The following is a 17,072-nucleotide window of genomic DNA, read 5'->3' on the forward strand; positions in this document are numbered from 1 at the left end:
TAAAAGCAGCTAAAATTACATCCACTCGCGGAACCATGCATGATTTTCGGTTTTTGTTTCCTTTTTCTACTTTTGATCAGTATTTATTGCTTTAGGGTGGCTTAAATATTATAGAATAACATCTGAAATTCAAAATGTAACTATACAAATCAACCACCTGTCCATATTACCCCCACTGTCCGTATTACACGCGGTTCCCCTACCTTGTTCAACTATTTAAAAACCTCGAGTTTCGCTCCAAATAGAGAGCATTTGCGATATTCGCTATTTTTCAGTTTCATTTCAAGGAAAAAGCGATCAAAGCACTCGTCTGCTCGAGGAAACTTAGGTTCTCTCATTTTTAGTAAACGTGGGTTTTGCATCCAATTGATATTACAACTCCAGTAAATCTATCCATCACATAAACATGGGTATTCTTGAGTCTCGTTTAGTTGAGAATAGTTTTCTCACAAAAAGGAGTATTTCTACTTGCAAAGGTACAATAAAACATTCAATGTGTGATTTGCCGATCCAAACAATGCATGTATATATGTCAATCAATCATTTTTTATGATTTTGTAGAGTACTATTTGAATACAGACACAGTAAAAATACATATTTGCTTAATATGATTAAACTTCAAATAATCTAAAAACTGTAATCCAGAACGAAAGCGTGAGCAACAATTTATGAAATTCAAACCGGAGTCCAATTAATTTAGAAAAATACTTACCACACCTTCTCCTATGTGATGTATCCGACACGGTATGTGTGCCATTGATCCGACCTGCGCTGTCACCATTGTGGAATTATCTGTCCCAAATTGCATTGGTGTTTTGTAATACTTCAGTAAATCTTCACTTTCACTGTTAAGCTCAAACGCACTAGAATCACTCTCGGCACTGTCAGTACTACCTAAACTATTCTGGTTATCACTATTTTCATTCCCTTTGGTTTGTAACATGTTCTTCTCACTGGGAATGTGTGGTGACAGCAGGAAGAACGTGGTGCGGAAAATCATATCACTGTTTTCCTTGAACGATATCTTTCCTACAAAAGACAAACAGAGAAAAATAGAATATATTAATTAACTTTTCTAATACTGGTTCCAAATGTTCGGAATATAGACGATGTTCCATGATGCATGAAATAGCTGTAATAATCTCCGTTCCCTTACAGAGAAGTGAAGTTATCGATTGCGCTAGAAGTATCTCTACGTCCATTTTCGTCCACAATTTGTTTCTGTTTCCGATAATTGGGAGAAACGATTTCTATTATTTCGGTGTCTGTATTTTTTATTAGTTCACCTTTAACCTTTTTATCTTTAAACTGTCTCCTTAACATCACTTTCCGTTATGTAGTGTTGTCGGATCTCAAGTGTTTATTGTGGTGCAGTCTCCGTTCGATGTATACTGTCTACATCGTCAGTCATCGAACAACCGGCATCACTAATAATCCTGATTGATAAATCAATGTGGGTACTGCCGCGGCGGTCGAATTGTGTGACTGTAATTATCTGATTGGTAGAACAAGGCTAGAGGTTGTGGTGGGTGTTGATATTGTTAGTGTTATAGAAGCACATTTTCCGCACTTCACCCAGATCTGTTGGATAATGGGATAACAAAATCTAAACAGACGATTGTTTCCAGCAAATTCTGCACAGTGGTGTTTGCTTGTCGAAATCGTGCACTTTAAATGCATCGAATACAGTCCGGTTTGAAAGACGTTAAATGTCATATCATATCTATTTACTATGCGATTTGGTTCTATGAGTGGCTATGGTATGATAAGGTATGTTTATGGAATCCAATTTCTCGTCCAACAACCAACGTTGTTCTATGCATGTTTTTAGATTATTGTTTACCGTTGCATGGTTGCACACATCGCTTAATCTATTCTTATTCCATTTTCGGTTTATGGCTCTACCAAACTCGTTCAGCGCCCATATCATCGTTCCATTCACTTCATCGCGCTTGTGAAATCCAACCAGATCATTATTTATGTTCCTTCCTAGCTGGAATACAGAACGCTATCAGGAGGGTAACCGAATACTCTTCTCGTCGAATGGAATAAGCATTCACTAGACGTTGCTTTGGCCGAGCAGACGGGGTCACCCTTTTGACCCCATTGCCAATAACTAATCGTCTGAAGTCGTGTTGTCTTGTTATATAAATTTGAAACGGAAACAATAGTTAGTGCAAAGAACGGTATCTTTCGACTAGTATCATTGTGACAACCGCCACATGTTTTTTCTTCCATGATACAATTCTCAAGTAAATGTTACAAAATACGACACCTTCAACTCTTCCGGGTCAACGTTTTCGAACACGACGAGTAGAAAACCTCATTTTTCTTAATTGAAATTTAAAAAATTGGCTCAAATGATGCGAGTGACAAGCTCTCCATCTAGCGCGAAGAGCGAAAGTCACAACAACAGGATATACGTGCCGTGTTATTATTTTGTGGTGTCTCGGTTTAAATGGAAAACTTTGCACCATTTATTATTTTCTAGTCTATTAATTTCCATGCGGCGTTGTTCGCTCGTATTTGCTGGCTGCAGGAAGATTCCATCGCTCCTTCAGAGCATCATCTTATTGCTTAGCTCTTTTGCTTCTTCTTGACTCAGTGCTATTTTCCGAGGAATCGACATGGGTCACATAGAAAACAAATATAAATTGTTGGCCCGAGTGTGTAAGGAATATGAAGAATGCATGTCGAGACACCATGAACTGTGACTTGGCGGTACGTGAGCCCATCCAGCCACCTCCATCCCGCAACACACGACCTACAGAATCAGATTATTGAAGTCGACAGAAAGAGAGAAAAATAGCTTCAACCAACAAAATATAATTTATTCTCTGTCAACTCTGACACTTTATGCATAATATGTGTTCAAACATCGTAACCAATAGGCTTCTTTTTCTACAACCAGCGAGTTATAATTTGTATATAGAGCAGCAAACTTGTTTGTATTTGACAACGGAGCTAAAGTTCGTTCCGATGTCGGTACCTCTAACAAAATTGCTCGAGTGTGACGACGTTACAAATTGAAATGATTTAAGCTTCTATGCTGGAATGAAATCAATGAAAAGGCTGTTTGTTTATTTTTCAGTGTATCCGATAACAGTAATTTAATTTCAGCCGAAAACGTAAAAACCACGGTTCGGTGTAACAGTCATCATGTTGAAATCATACGAATTTATCCTGGGCACAGCATTTATGGGGGCACAGTGGCCACCCTAAGGAATATGTCCATTTCCATTATCCGCATACCGCTTCTATCTCCGTTTTTCGAAGAATATTATAGCTCAACTTATTGTTGTTCAAGACAGCAAACGGTTTCTACTATGAAAAATTAAAATAGTACATTTTTCGTCATTAGGAAAAAATCTGAGAAATTAAACATTTTTTGGCGTGGAGGTAAAGTGGTAAACCTGATGGGGGCAAAGTGGTGACTCGCGATAGATTTCTGTGTTTTTTCATACAAATTTGTTTACATAGCTATTACAGTAGGTACATGTAGTAATTTAAATTTTTTCATGCATACAAAAACGTAGTATGAAACACAACGTTTCGCATGATTTAGTTTTTGTGGTATATTTTTCCAGGGAAAAAGCCACTAAAGGACCTCTTCAAGAGCAGAATGTGGTAAGGTATATCAGCTTTAGTAAACAGAAAATTTTAAGTCGTTATTCGTTATTATTATGCGAATTAATCGCTGGGATTAAACAAAATATCTGTTCACTCATCCTGGAATATGTGAACAGTTGTTCAATCTGATAATTTATCCAAGATATCAGATTGAATAAACTAAATTTCACGAAAAAATCCTTAGATACGATGCGCACAGAACTTCGAACGAATGGTTATCGAGAGAGCTTTTTTTTGTTTTTATTTATATGTTGACATGCGACAGCTCTACTGAAGAACAGGGTGACTCAAAAGTTTCATCTAACTTAAGGTGACTATCAATAAGGCAACTATAGTCAATAGTTGTACTACCAAACAAGCAGCTAACATGGTAACATTTTTGTCCGTTAATAACTCGAAAATAAAAATTCTTTGTAGCACCAATCGTCGGCTTTCCAGGGTTTGCATTCCAACAAGTGCACAGCGCTGTTCATAGGGTAGTAGGTTGGTAGGATCATTCCAGGATAGACCACGTAGAGCATACATTACGAAGTATTTCAGAACACGTTCGATGCGCAGAATATGTACAGCGTGATATGAAGTCCAGATTTGTGCTGCGTATTTAAGACCCTCGGACAAACGCACAGTACAACGACTTCAAAGCCATTTAGCTGTTTAGCCATTTAGCCATCGAAATGAGCTGTGTTGCTTCTCAAAAATCCAACCATCGCGTTCGCTCTTGGAATTGCAATTGCAAATATAAATATATATACCGTTCTGAATCATATTTCGGACACTTTGTTCTAATATCTTGAAATGCTTTATGCACTGATGATATAACTATAAAATTAATATCACAATTGCTTCTTTAGAGTAATCCCTTGGTTTCACTATCATTTCATATGAGAACTACATTCGACTTATAACATAATCGACAAAAATCTATCAACACTGCCCACTATCGTTTGTGTTTGACGTTTGCTTAGCGTAACACGTAGAATTTAGCCGTTCATCAATATTTAAATTTCTCCCGTGTTTCATCAGTTCTCATCATCATTAACAGTTTACTATGATTGGTTGGTAAGTGTTTCGCAGTTGACTATAAGATGTAATCAAGTGTAATGTAATTTTCGTTCAAAAAATTACAAAATAAAGTGTCCTATTCAAATTTCATTCAATCTGTCCGAAATATGATTTAGAGTCCGAAGTTTGATTTTTATTCGCTTCATTTGAAAAGTATTTTATTCGATGATTTTTTTTATGCTTTCAATCAAATAGGTACCAAAGTAGAAAGCTTAAAAGCATATTGAACTAATTTATTCAAAATATCTACCAAATAATACCTGTGCATAAAGTTTAGACCTGTTTTCTGCATCATATGCCTTAAGCGTCCGAAATATGATTCAGAACGGTAGAAGGTGCATTTGCATATGAATTAAAATTCTGATTATACGCGAGCGTAACATGAGCAAATCTATAACACATGCGAATTGGGGCTCTTTTGGTATAAACAAGTTCTTCCGCATAGTAACTCGATGTTGATAATTCCTTAACATTTTCCTTCGTTGATCGTATTGTTTTCACATATTAACGTTGGAGAGCCTTAACCCTTCTCTTCGTTTGCCGAGGCATTTTGATTGAATGTAATACTTTTCCGTTTACTGTTTTTGAAACCATAAGAAGCCGTGGCGGTGTTCCGAGCTCTGCAATTTTCTTACCTAATGTTAAAGTTGCTATAACTTACATTATAGACCCATTAAACGTAAAAATAATAATTGTATTGATATCAACACAATTTTATTCTATTGATTTTCATGACATGAAATGCTATTATTCAGGAATAACATTTTATTGGGTGGTTTTTATATTTGTTTCGATGATGTTGGTTGGCATCAGTGTCGAAAAAATAACGACGCTTTCACCAATACAAATTAAACCATTGCCGATAATGAAAATTTAACTTTCAGAGAACTAGCTCGAGTTTTCCGACGTTTTTCACTATACAGTGCGACAGCAGATGAAAATTTAATATCTTGTAAGTAATCGATTAGAGTTTGGTTTATATTACTTGATGGGAAGTTTGCGAGAACGATCATTTTCTTCACACTGTTTCGCAAAATTATTGATTTTCGGACGAGGGGTGAGGGAGGGAGATGAAAGAAATGAGCGCCAATGGGCAGCCATTTGTGGCTAGCTTCCACCTTCACCTTAAAGTGAAAAAAGGAAATTGGATGTTGATCACGAATGGAATCATTTGGATTTGGATTTGGGAATTTATGATTAGGATTTTTTTATGCGGTACCTATAAAAAAGTTTTTTTTTCAAATTATGTAGCGAATACTATTTTTTAAAGCTACTGGTGAAGTTTAGTACATTTTTTAATGTGATTTTTTTGCGGTTCCTATCCCCCGCACAAATACAGGTTTGCCTGTAGTGGTTCTCAGATTTTAGCGAAAAGTGATAGTTTTGTTCTTTATCGCAAAATATTAGATCCATTTTTTATCTTTTCATTAGGGTGCCCATTTCCATTTTAGAGTGGTCCGAAAAATCATTTTTTTTCCTCTTTTTTTCCAAAAAAACGACCTTTTTCAAAAACTCATACCTTTTGAACTGCTTGACCGATTCATCGACTGTGTCATCGGTTAACTTTGAAAAATCACAACTCAAAAACGAAAGAAAACGCCTCTCTGATTTTGGGATATATTATGTAAAAAACCTCAGTTTTCCAGAAAAAAATATAATATAAGTAAATACAATCTATAACTAAAAAAAATCCAATTTTTTTGCAAGTGTAAGTGTGTATTTTTGCAAAGAAAACTAGCTTATAGGCTTTAATCTGATATAGCAATCATCTGAATCGGTTCAGTAGTTCAAAAGTAATGAATTTTTGTGGTGGAAAAAGGAGAAAAATTTATTTGTACTTAACTTTGAAAACTCTAAATCAAAAACAAAAAAAACAAATCAGAACTTTCCAAACAGGACCCTCCAGTAGGAACGTAAAAAAAACATTGCGTATAGATTCTAACTGAAGCAGGCCTTATTTAGAAGATATTTTCGGCTGAGCTACGTCGAATAGTTTTTGATATCTATGGTGAAACCGATATTAGTGGAAGAACGTGTCGAAGATGGTAACTCGACAAACTATTTCGTATCGCTCGCACCAACACTCGGTTCCTTAAGAACTGAAAAAGGTTTTTGATGCTTGAATAGTTTTTTCAACTTATTTTTTTTTCTTCATTCTAGACGTTTTAACCCTACGAGTCATTCGCATATGAATTTTATTTAAATCATACATAATTCTTACAACTCTTGGTTTTATAATTGCTTATATAAACCTATTACTTTGGTAAATATTAGTACTCTGCTTTCTGTGTCCTTGTAGTTTTTGTAGATACCTTCTAGTGGTCCTATAATTTTGTATTTTTCTTCTGTCTTGTCGCATTTGCATCATAAGTGTTCCAAAGTGATGTTCCATTACATTTTACAAAAAGAGGTGGATATTCATATGGAGTAAGAAGGTATCCGTGTGTAAGGCGACTATATCCTATTCTGATCCTAGTCAATGCTTTTTGCTTGTATGTGTCCGTACGATCTCATGTCTTTCTTAATTTCATTTAGTTGAGTTGCTGGATTTGGTGAGTTCCATTCTGGCTACCAAGTCTTTCTGGATTTGTTTTTCTAATTGGTTTTTTGACTAGAAGTTTCGCTTCACTTCCCGTCAATTCATTCTCATGTATGCTGGAAAATCTTCCGTCGTTAGATAACTGATCCGCCTCTGTGCTTGCTGGAATTCCAGTATGTCACGGGATCCAGACCAGTATAATGTTTTTCGTTTTATCTATTCCTCACATCTTTGAATCAACGTTTACAGACGTTCCTGCTTTCAGAGCTTCGAGCCTGCTTGCACTGTCAGTAAAAATTACACATTTTGTTTTTAGAGGAACTTTCGATATTGCTATATTCAAAGCCATTAATTCAGCGGAGAATATACAGTCATCCTTGAACATGCTATTGATTGTGAATCCTGTAGAATAAACTTCAAAGCCAGTATTACCTTCTCCTTTAGACCCATCGGTATATACTTCCAAAAAGTCCTTGTATCCTTGTCCTTGTATCTATTTCTTAATAATAAACAACGAGAACTTTCGCTGGGGTTTCACCTGCTTTTACTTGGTTAGCAATAGACCAATCAACTTGGGGGCTTCATAGTCCCATTTCTTTGGGCTACATCAAAAGTAATTTGTGGAAAAGGACACCCAGTGACATTTTCAAACCATATTTCTCTAGTGGGACAAGTTAGAGATGCTCCAGAGGCTCCATATTCATCCGTATTGTCTTGTTGTAAGTTGAGAGTATTGGAATAACTACATCCTTTCTTCTGCTCGCCATGCAATAACCGTAAAGCAAACGTGGTATGATTAAAGCATTGACAATTTTAATCAAAGTTTCACGAGTACTTCGGATTCATCCACCGATAATTTTTAACATGTTAATCAATCAAATTGCAAAAATTTTCCTGTCACCTGATTGTTTAAGAAAACTCATCTTATGATCGATTATCAAGCCTTGTACTCTTAAATGCTTAACTGAAGAGACAAAAATGCTATTCAAGGTAATGTGAGGTACTTTCCCACGATGTCGTCGATTTGTGCAAGTATGCAGTAGCTGACATTTAGAAATAGCTATTTCGAATCCCACTGATGACAATCATTCTACCACTTGCTCTGCATCATACATATCTTAGCCCTCAGACGTTTCCGCTGTTTTCTGGGTGCAACGATTATTACATCATCAGCGTAAACCAACACTTAAACATTTGTGAGAACCGAACTAAACAATGTGATAGGGGCAATCAAGAACAAAGTTACTCATAAAGTCGATCCATGTGGAACTCCTTTTGATGTTGAGCGAGTCGATGAAATGATTTATCCTATTCTTCCTTTAAAGATTCTATCTTTGAGAAAATTTTGGAGAAACTGTAGCATGCGGTCAGAAATGTTCATCTTCTTGTGTTGATGTATCATAAGCCTTCGATACGACAATTCGCAATGTTGATTCTGTTTAAGTGGTTGGTCTAAAAATTCTTCCAATTCGGAGAAGTATACATCTGTTCTCAATTCTTCTCTAAAAGCATATTGTCGAAGATTCAGCTAGTTCCTCTCTTCCAGCTCACATACCGATCTCCTGTTGATTATTCTTTCCAACACAACTGATCAAGGATGTTGGTCGATATACCTGGGGATTTCCTTCTTTCTGTTTTTTTTCGAAATGGGCACCACTACAGATTCTTTCGAAGCTGCAGGAATCGATCCTAAATGCCAAACTTGGTTGTAGCATCCAAGTAAAGCTACTTTACTATTAAATGGTAGATTTGTGCAATTCCATCCAACCCGGTACCTTTGCTTTTGCATTTACTGAACGCCCACTCAAGTTCGCAGTAAGGAAATATCTTTATTGTATTTTTTTAGAGAAAAGAGAATTCAACGGTACTGAGAGTTGCTCCTCGGAAACCAATGTTGGACCTAAACTTGAAACAGCTCCAAAATAGTCTTCCAGAGTTTCAGCTACCTGAACAGGATCATCAGAAATTACATCGTTAGTTTTGATAAAATATCTGAGAATGTAGAATTTTCCTTGTAAAGCTCTGACTCTTGTTCACATTTCTGATGAGGATGAGTTCATTCACTCCTTCTAAAAAATCATTCCAACTTTTGTTTTTAGCTTCAAACTTCGGACAATATTTATAAAAAAAAATCAAATTTCGGACAGAGTGAATTTCGGACAGTTTGTTTGCAAAACGGTTTCTTGTGGTTTTAAGCTAAACTAATATTTCTTTACAATTACGAATGCAATAAAATGACCAAACACGCGAAAATAACAAAAACTTGGCCTGTCTTAAAGTGTACTGCAACCTTCCGTGCACACACAAATATTTTACCAGCCTTCAGATCATGGTACATTAGTTTTGAATTGCAATGAATGATACATTTCAAAACAAAAATTAACCGGGAAAACGTAATGCACCAAGCAAACGTATCCCTGATCCCTCTCAATCCCCGTCCTCGCCTTCCTCCCCTGTTATTCCCACCCCGCGTGTGAAGGTCTATCCAGAAGATGCGCCCGGAATTGGTCCCTGGGTTGTTTTCTTCAGGCTTAAGCCTAATGGAAAAGCGTTGAGAGTCATGCAGATCGCGAAAGATCTGGCAAGGTATACCTCCGTTTCGGAAATTTCGAAGGTTAGACCAAACAAATTACGAGTTGTCGTGACTGACCGGAAAGACGCAAACAAGATTGTTGTCGATCAGCATTTTACAATAGAGTATCGGGTTTACATTCCCTCTCACATAGTCGAAATTGAGGGTGTGATAACCGAAACGGGCTTGACGTGCGAATACATTACGAGTGAAGGTACTGGCCGTTTTAAAAAACTGCCCTCGACGACTGTTAAGATCTTGGGTTGCCGCCAGCTCGGAACAGTCTCCCATGAAGGAAATGACACTAAATTTACGCCGTCCAACTCGTTTCGAGTCACCTTCGCTGGTTCAGCTCTACCGGACTACGTGATGGTAGATAAATTGAGGTTAGCCGTGCGACTTTTTATTCCAAAGCCAATGACTTGTCTAAAGTGCAAGTCAGTTGGTCACACGGCTGCTTATTGTGCCAATAAAGAACGATGTGCCACTTGCGGAGAACAACATGAGGGGAAATCCTGCAGTGCGACTGAGCATAAGTGTCCATATTGCGGGGGATCCCCACACGTGCTCTCAGCTTGTGAAACATACAAGACTCGCTGGGAGAAACAGAAGCGCTCTTTGAGGGAACGCTCTAAACGCACTTTCGCAGAAATTTTGAAGGGCGCTTCTCCACTGGCTCAAGAACAACAACCAATCAATACACACAATGTCTTCGCTACGTTGCCAGTTGACGAAATGGAAGCGGATACAGCTAACGGGGATACGCCGTTTATTTCTCAAGGGAATCCCCGGCGCAAAAATGTGACCACTCCCAAAGTTCAAGGACAAGTCCCTCCGGTGATACCCCCTGTTAGCTTGCCCAAAAAATCGAGTGCAGCGGATAAGCAAAATCAGGTCCCTCCTGGCCTCCGTGGTAATAGTTCACCTTCGAACAACCCAGCACTCGAGGGGACATCAAAAACCCCAACTGTCCCTGTTTTTCCGTCCAGTTCAACTTCCCAATCGGGATTTATAAAGTTGTCTGACCTTGTGGATCAAATCTTCACGTGTTTTAATGTTTCCGACTCCATCAGAACCATTGTCACCGCAATGCTTCCAGTACTAAAGACAATTTTGCAGCAATTGATGCAAACATGGCCCCTCCTTGCAATGATTATCTCTCTTGATGTCTAATTTAAATAGAGAGGTCGGAGATATCACTGTTTTACAGTGGAATTGTCGTAGTCTTATCCCTAAATTGGATACATTCAAATTTCTAATTCATAAACTCAATTGTGATGTTTTTGCTCTGTCCGAAACCTGGCTCTCTTCTCAAAATGATCTCTCTTTCCACGATTTTAATATAATACGCTTGGACCGCGATGACAGATACGGAGGGGTACTATTGGGGATCAATAAGTGTCACTCATTTTTTAGAATTGACCTTCCACCTATTGGAGGGATCGAAGCTGTTGCTTGTCATGCAAACATCAGAGGCAAAGACCTCTGTATAGTCAGCTTGTATTGGCCTCCGAGAGCTGCGGTTAGCCGCAAGCAACTTGTTGACATGTGCTCACTCCTTCCTGAGCCACGATTAATCTTGGGAGACTTCAACTCTCACGGAACTGCCTGGGGGGAACAGTACGACGACAATCGTTCATCGTTGATATATGACCTTTGTAACAGCTTCAATATGACCGTTTTGAACACTGGGGAAACAACACGTGTACCTAAACCTCCTGCTAACCCAAGTGCTCTTGACCTCTCGCTATGCTCGAATTCACTATCGTTAGATTGCAAGTGGAATGTAATCCAGGACCCCAACGGTAGTGATCACTTGCCAATCAAAATTTCCATCACCATTGGGTCGAATTCTTCTGAATCTATAAACATGGCATATGACCTCACAAGACACATTGACTGGAAAAAATATGCGGACGCGATTGCTCTAGCCATCAATTCCAGAGATGGTTACCATTGGAGGAGTATAACTTCCTTTCTCGTTTGAACTATGACAGCGCGGTTCGCGCTCAAACGAAACCCATCCCAGGTTCCACTCTTCGCCGAAGGCCTCCCAATCCATGGTGGGATAGCCAATGTTCCAAGCTTTATCAGGATAAATCGAACGCATGCAAAGCTTTTCGGAAACGTGGAACCATTGAAAATTTTCAATCGTATTTGGACCTTGAAAATCAATTTAAAAACTTGATTAAAGGGAAAAAACGTGCTTATTGGCGAAATTTCGTGGGAGGTTTGTCACGAGAAACGTCAATGAAAAAATTATGGAAAGTGGCTCGAAACATGAGAAATCGCTCTTCAACGAATGAAAGCGAAGAATATTCACATCGATGGATTTTTAATTTTGCACGGAAGGTTTGTCCCGATTCCGCTCCCGTGCAAAAAATTGTTCGAGTTATACCACAAGATAGGTGCGATCTTGATTCCGGGTTTTCGATGGTAGAATTCTCTCTTACTCTCCTTTCTTGTAACAATACTGCTCCGGGAACGGATAGAATTAAGTTCAACTTGTTGAAAAACCTCCCTGATGTGGCGAAACATCGCTTGTTGAATTTATTCAATCGATTTCTGGAGCATAATGTAGTTCCAGATGATTGGAGACAAGTACGAGTTATAGCTATTCAAAAACCCGGAAAACCCGCGTCCGACTTCAATTCGTACCGCCCAATAGCAATACTGTCTTGTATACGGAAATTGTTGGAGAAAATGATCTTGTTTCGCCTTGATCGATGGGTTGAAACGAATGGCCTACTCTCAGATACACAATATGGGTTCCGCAGGGGCAAGGGGACGAATGATTGTCTTGCGTTGCTTTCTTCAGAAATTCAAATGGCTTACGCCGAAAAAAACCAAATGGCTTCAGTATTCTTGGACATAAAGGGGGCCTTTGATTCTGTTTCAATAGAGGTTTTGTCAGACAAATTACACTCTCGGGGTCTGCCGCCTCTATTGAATAATATGTTATATAACTTGCTTTGTGAGAAACATTTGAACTTTTCTCACGGAGATTCGGCAGTAAGTCGGGTCTCTTACATGGGCCTCCCCCAGGGCTCATGTTTAAGCCCCCTTTTATGAACCCATTGGTGATCGGAAATTTTGAACAGCTGATCGAGCTAAATTTTCAATCTGGGCTCATGAGTCCATATCATGAATTCATCTCCATGCAGGTTGATCCATCTTCGTATATTCCCAACCGTGTTTGTTTTCCTGACTACATCAATTCCTCTGTGCATTTTGATCTGTCCATGAAGCAGGATATCCATGGAACATCAGATTATCTTCGATCGAGGATCGTTCCAACGATCTTCGATGCAAAGTATGGGGATATCAATTGTGATAATATGTACTTTACTGATGGGTCCTCTATGAATGATTCCACAGGATTTGGAGTGTTCAACGAATTTTTTAGCACCTCCCACAGTCCTCAGAATCCTTGCTCAGTGTATATTGCTGAATTGGCAGCGATACACTGGGCGCTGGACAGCGTCGCCTCACAACCTGTTGAACACTATTACATTGTAACGGATAGTCTTAGCTCTGTCGAAGCTATCCATTCAGTGAGGCCGGAAAAGCACTCGCCGTACTTCCTTGAGAGAATACGAGAAATTTTGAGTGCTTTATCCAGACGCTGTTATGTCATTACCTTTGTCTGGGTCCCTTCACATTGCTCAATTCCGGGTAATGAGAGGGCTGACTCATTAGCAAAGGTAGGTGCAATTGAAGGCGATATTTATCAGCGTCAAATCGTCTTCAATGAATTTTATTCTTTAGTCCGCAAAAATACCATAGTTAACTGGCAACGCAAATGGAAGAAGATGAATTGGGCCGGTGGCTCCACTCGATTATCCCTAAGGTTAGCCTCAAACCATGGTTCAAAAGTCTGGACTTGAGTCGGGACTTTATTCGCACCTTCTCCCGACTCATGTCCAATCACTGTTCGTTAGATGCGCTACTCTTTCGTATTAATCTTGCCGACAACAATCTTTGTGTTTGTGGCCAAGGTTACCACGACATCGAGCACGTTGTTTGGTCATGCGAGCTGTATCTTGTCGCCAGATCGAATTCAGAAGACACCCTTCGGGCCCGAGGAAGGCAGCCCATGGTGCCGGTGAGAGACGTGTTGGCTCGGTTAGACCTTGTTACATGTCCCAAATATATGTATTCCTTAAAGCTATCGATCTTCGTGTGTGATTGTCCTTATACCCTTAGTTTTTCCTTTTCCTTTTCCTTTGTGAGAGATCGGATCCCTTCTTAAGAATAAAATGAAATGTAAATACATATTAGATATAAGATAGGTTTAAGAATTGAGTGTGATGAGTGTGATTGAGAGTGTGAGTGTGATCATTGTCAACATATCCTCATATCTCCTCCTTTTCCTGAAGAAAATATGTCACCCTTCTAAACTCGAGTCGACCGCGAGTAATCGGTTTCCTATATTATTAACATTAGAATTAAGGAAAAATGTATATATACAAGTAACAATACAGTAAGGAGTTCGGTTCCTTTAAACCTATGTAACTGAGCCTGTAAAAATAAACGATTTAAATAAAAAAAAAAAAAAAAAAAAGCAAACGTATGCCTCGTACACTCGCGAAAGCTCAGTCGGATCTTGCTAAAGGATCTCTTATGTTTCAAACTAACCGGGCAATCAGTGGAACATAGGTTTGCTACCATGCTAACTCTCAAATTACATGAAAAAACTCTGATTGGTGCATTATGAAGCATGTGAGCGGTGAGTAAATTCGAAAAAATCTATCTACATTGTTTACCTCTTTTACTATTTGCACTATATATGAGTTATATTTAAAGTGATTTTCTATTAATTAGTATATTTGGAATCTAAATCCATCAATCAGTTGAATGTAGTTCTACGTCAAATAACTGATATCAAATTTTTAATTCTATCGCTTGAAGAAACGTTGAATAAATCTAAACGGGTAATGTTTTAATGTTATATTGGATAAATGAAATTGTTGAGCGCGGTTAATAATGTATTCATTTTTCGAATATTTTCATCAATTCAATTGTACAAATTCCTCAGAATGAATTTCCATGCAGCGGAACTCACAGTGATATTAATGGACACTATTTCTCAAACCCATATCGCGTACGTAAAAGATTTGTTGATTTTCATGCTCGATGCGAATAAGGGACAACTCACAAAAACAATCAGCGTGTCTGGTTATAGCTATTTTCCAAATTAAAAAAGTATCCTCGTATCGGAGCGAAGTTTATGTTGCATGACTTCTGATGCACTCGCCGGGTGTCTGCTATTGTCACGTGCAGTTTGCTCTAACTTTCCTCGAGCCCTCCCACTCATCGTGATTCACTTCCGGGTTTGCAACATAAACAATGCATATAGAAGCAAAATTTTGACCATGCTATTATAAATCTGATTGCACAAAATGGAACGCATACATGAGTCAGCTTTAAATTGAGTTTCCGATTACAATTTTAGTTATGAATGTTACCGCCATCGGTTAGATATACGCCTTATCATTACCATTTTAGCTTCTGCGCAGAGAATATTTTCGAGGAGCACGTGAATACAATTTCGTTGGAGGGTTGTCATAGAAAGCATGTAACATACGGCAAAACATAATAGTATGCAAATGAATACACCCTGAACGTAAATTTTTTTTCGGTTTAACTTGATTTTGGATATCGAGTTTTTTTTATGCACTCAATTTCATAACTGTAGTTTCCAGATATGTTTTTGAGCTCCGTTGAATTAATGTACACAGGTTGGGATATGGTGAGTGTCTACGTTTATAGGATCAGTTACATGATCAGGTACAATTTATAAGGAAAATGGCAAAAAAAAAAATCTTCAAAACAGTACTGAAAAACGTAAAAAAAACATTTCCGAGCCTGCGAAAAAAAAACATGGTAACGTAACCAGCAGCTATGAATTGAACGCTGCCACAAGAATTAACAATTTGCGCAAGCGAAATAATCCGATGATCCGTAAACGAAAGCATGTTTGCCGTTAATCCCATGTCGGATTCCCGAACCAATCGTTACATAAGCACCCTCTTGGTAAAAGACCTAGCGAATAGGTATAAACATAGTAACATAACAAAGCACCCTGCTAGTGTTATGGTGTTTGGATTAGTAGCTTTGGGTGGTAAAGCAATGCACCCGGTATTTATTTCAAAAGCAGATGAAGTGAATACGGTGTAAACACTAGAACTACCGACTGTTGTTATATACCTATTTCTACCAACCGGTCATTTTGACCGGTGTGATGTTTGATTGGCAAAATATGAATTTTTTTTTTATTTTTTATTAGGAAAATGAAATATATTTCATTCTAATATTACAAGTACATAGTATATACGTCTATTAGCCTAACAGGTAGTTCTTTATTTGTTTTTTATTCATCGTTTATTATTATTTGGATCACCACAATTTTTACAAATAGTCAGTTTTCTTAATGTGCATTTACCACAAACAGGTTGTTCACACTTAGCACATATATTTACAGTTTTATTTTCGTTACAAAAAGCTATCTGGCAAGTTTTTCGTGTATTAGAACTCTCGGGGTTCTCCAAGAGGTCATTCAAATCTTCCAGCTCCGAGGAATCTTTATACCATGCGGAAAGTTCTTCTGCTAATTGGAACAAAAAATCTTTTCTCGATATATTTTCGCCGACATTTACTTTCTTGATGATTTAATAAACGAAATAAACTCTTTTATGTTAATCTCAACAACCTCGAAAATAGTAGCACTGCTTCATTGTGATCAACATTAGCGCAAATGCAATCCCAAATAAATTAATAACTTAATATAACTCATTTAATAACTTGGTATTCCCCAAATTATTTTTTGGTGCACAACCTTAACACCTGCTTCACCATAGCGTCAGTTCAATGCATTGATGACAGAAAACAAACTATGTTAACTGCTTGGAAAAAGGCTGAATATTTGCCTCAGCAGAGATTCATTACGCCTTGTTTACGACTGCATAATTCGCAACACCAAATAATCGTCAATCATAGCATAAAAAAATTAGACGATTGTTGCGTCGTTACAGCACGGAGATGCACTATTTTTTTTTCTTTTTTCTAGATTAGCTTAGCTGTCATCCTTTGTGAAGAGAGTTTTCCTACCGTAATACGAAACCAAATCACTGACAAAATTCCAGAACATTTATTTTCTTGGTGAGCTGACGATAGCCTAGCTTGATGATTCCCCACACAATTGTGTAGCTCAGAACCTTAATTCAATGGCGTCAGTTCGACACAATGATTGCAATGCGAGTAAGTAAT

At 38.0% G+C, this 17,072-nt stretch overlaps 1 protein-coding gene across 6 annotated transcripts in view; it reads right to left on the bottom strand.

Annotated features, from left to right (window-relative positions):
• LOC129768731 (uncharacterized) overlaps positions 1 to 17,072 on the bottom strand; it is a 168,194-nt gene that overhangs the window by 65,954 nt on the left and 85,168 nt on the right. For all 6 annotated transcript variants that reach the window (XM_055770570.1, XM_055770572.1, XM_055770571.1 and 3 more), the window contains exon 3: positions 713 to 1,029. In XM_055770570.1, the coding sequence (XP_055626545.1) occupies positions 713 to 1,029 (317 nt within the window). The remainder of the gene's footprint in view (positions 1 to 712; positions 1,030 to 17,072) is intronic.

Source organism: Toxorhynchites rutilus, chromosome 2, assembly GCF_029784135.1.
Source record: "Toxorhynchites rutilus septentrionalis strain SRP chromosome 2, ASM2978413v1, whole genome shotgun sequence".
Classification (NCBI taxonomy): Eukaryota; Metazoa; Arthropoda; class Insecta; order Diptera; family Culicidae; genus Toxorhynchites; species Toxorhynchites rutilus.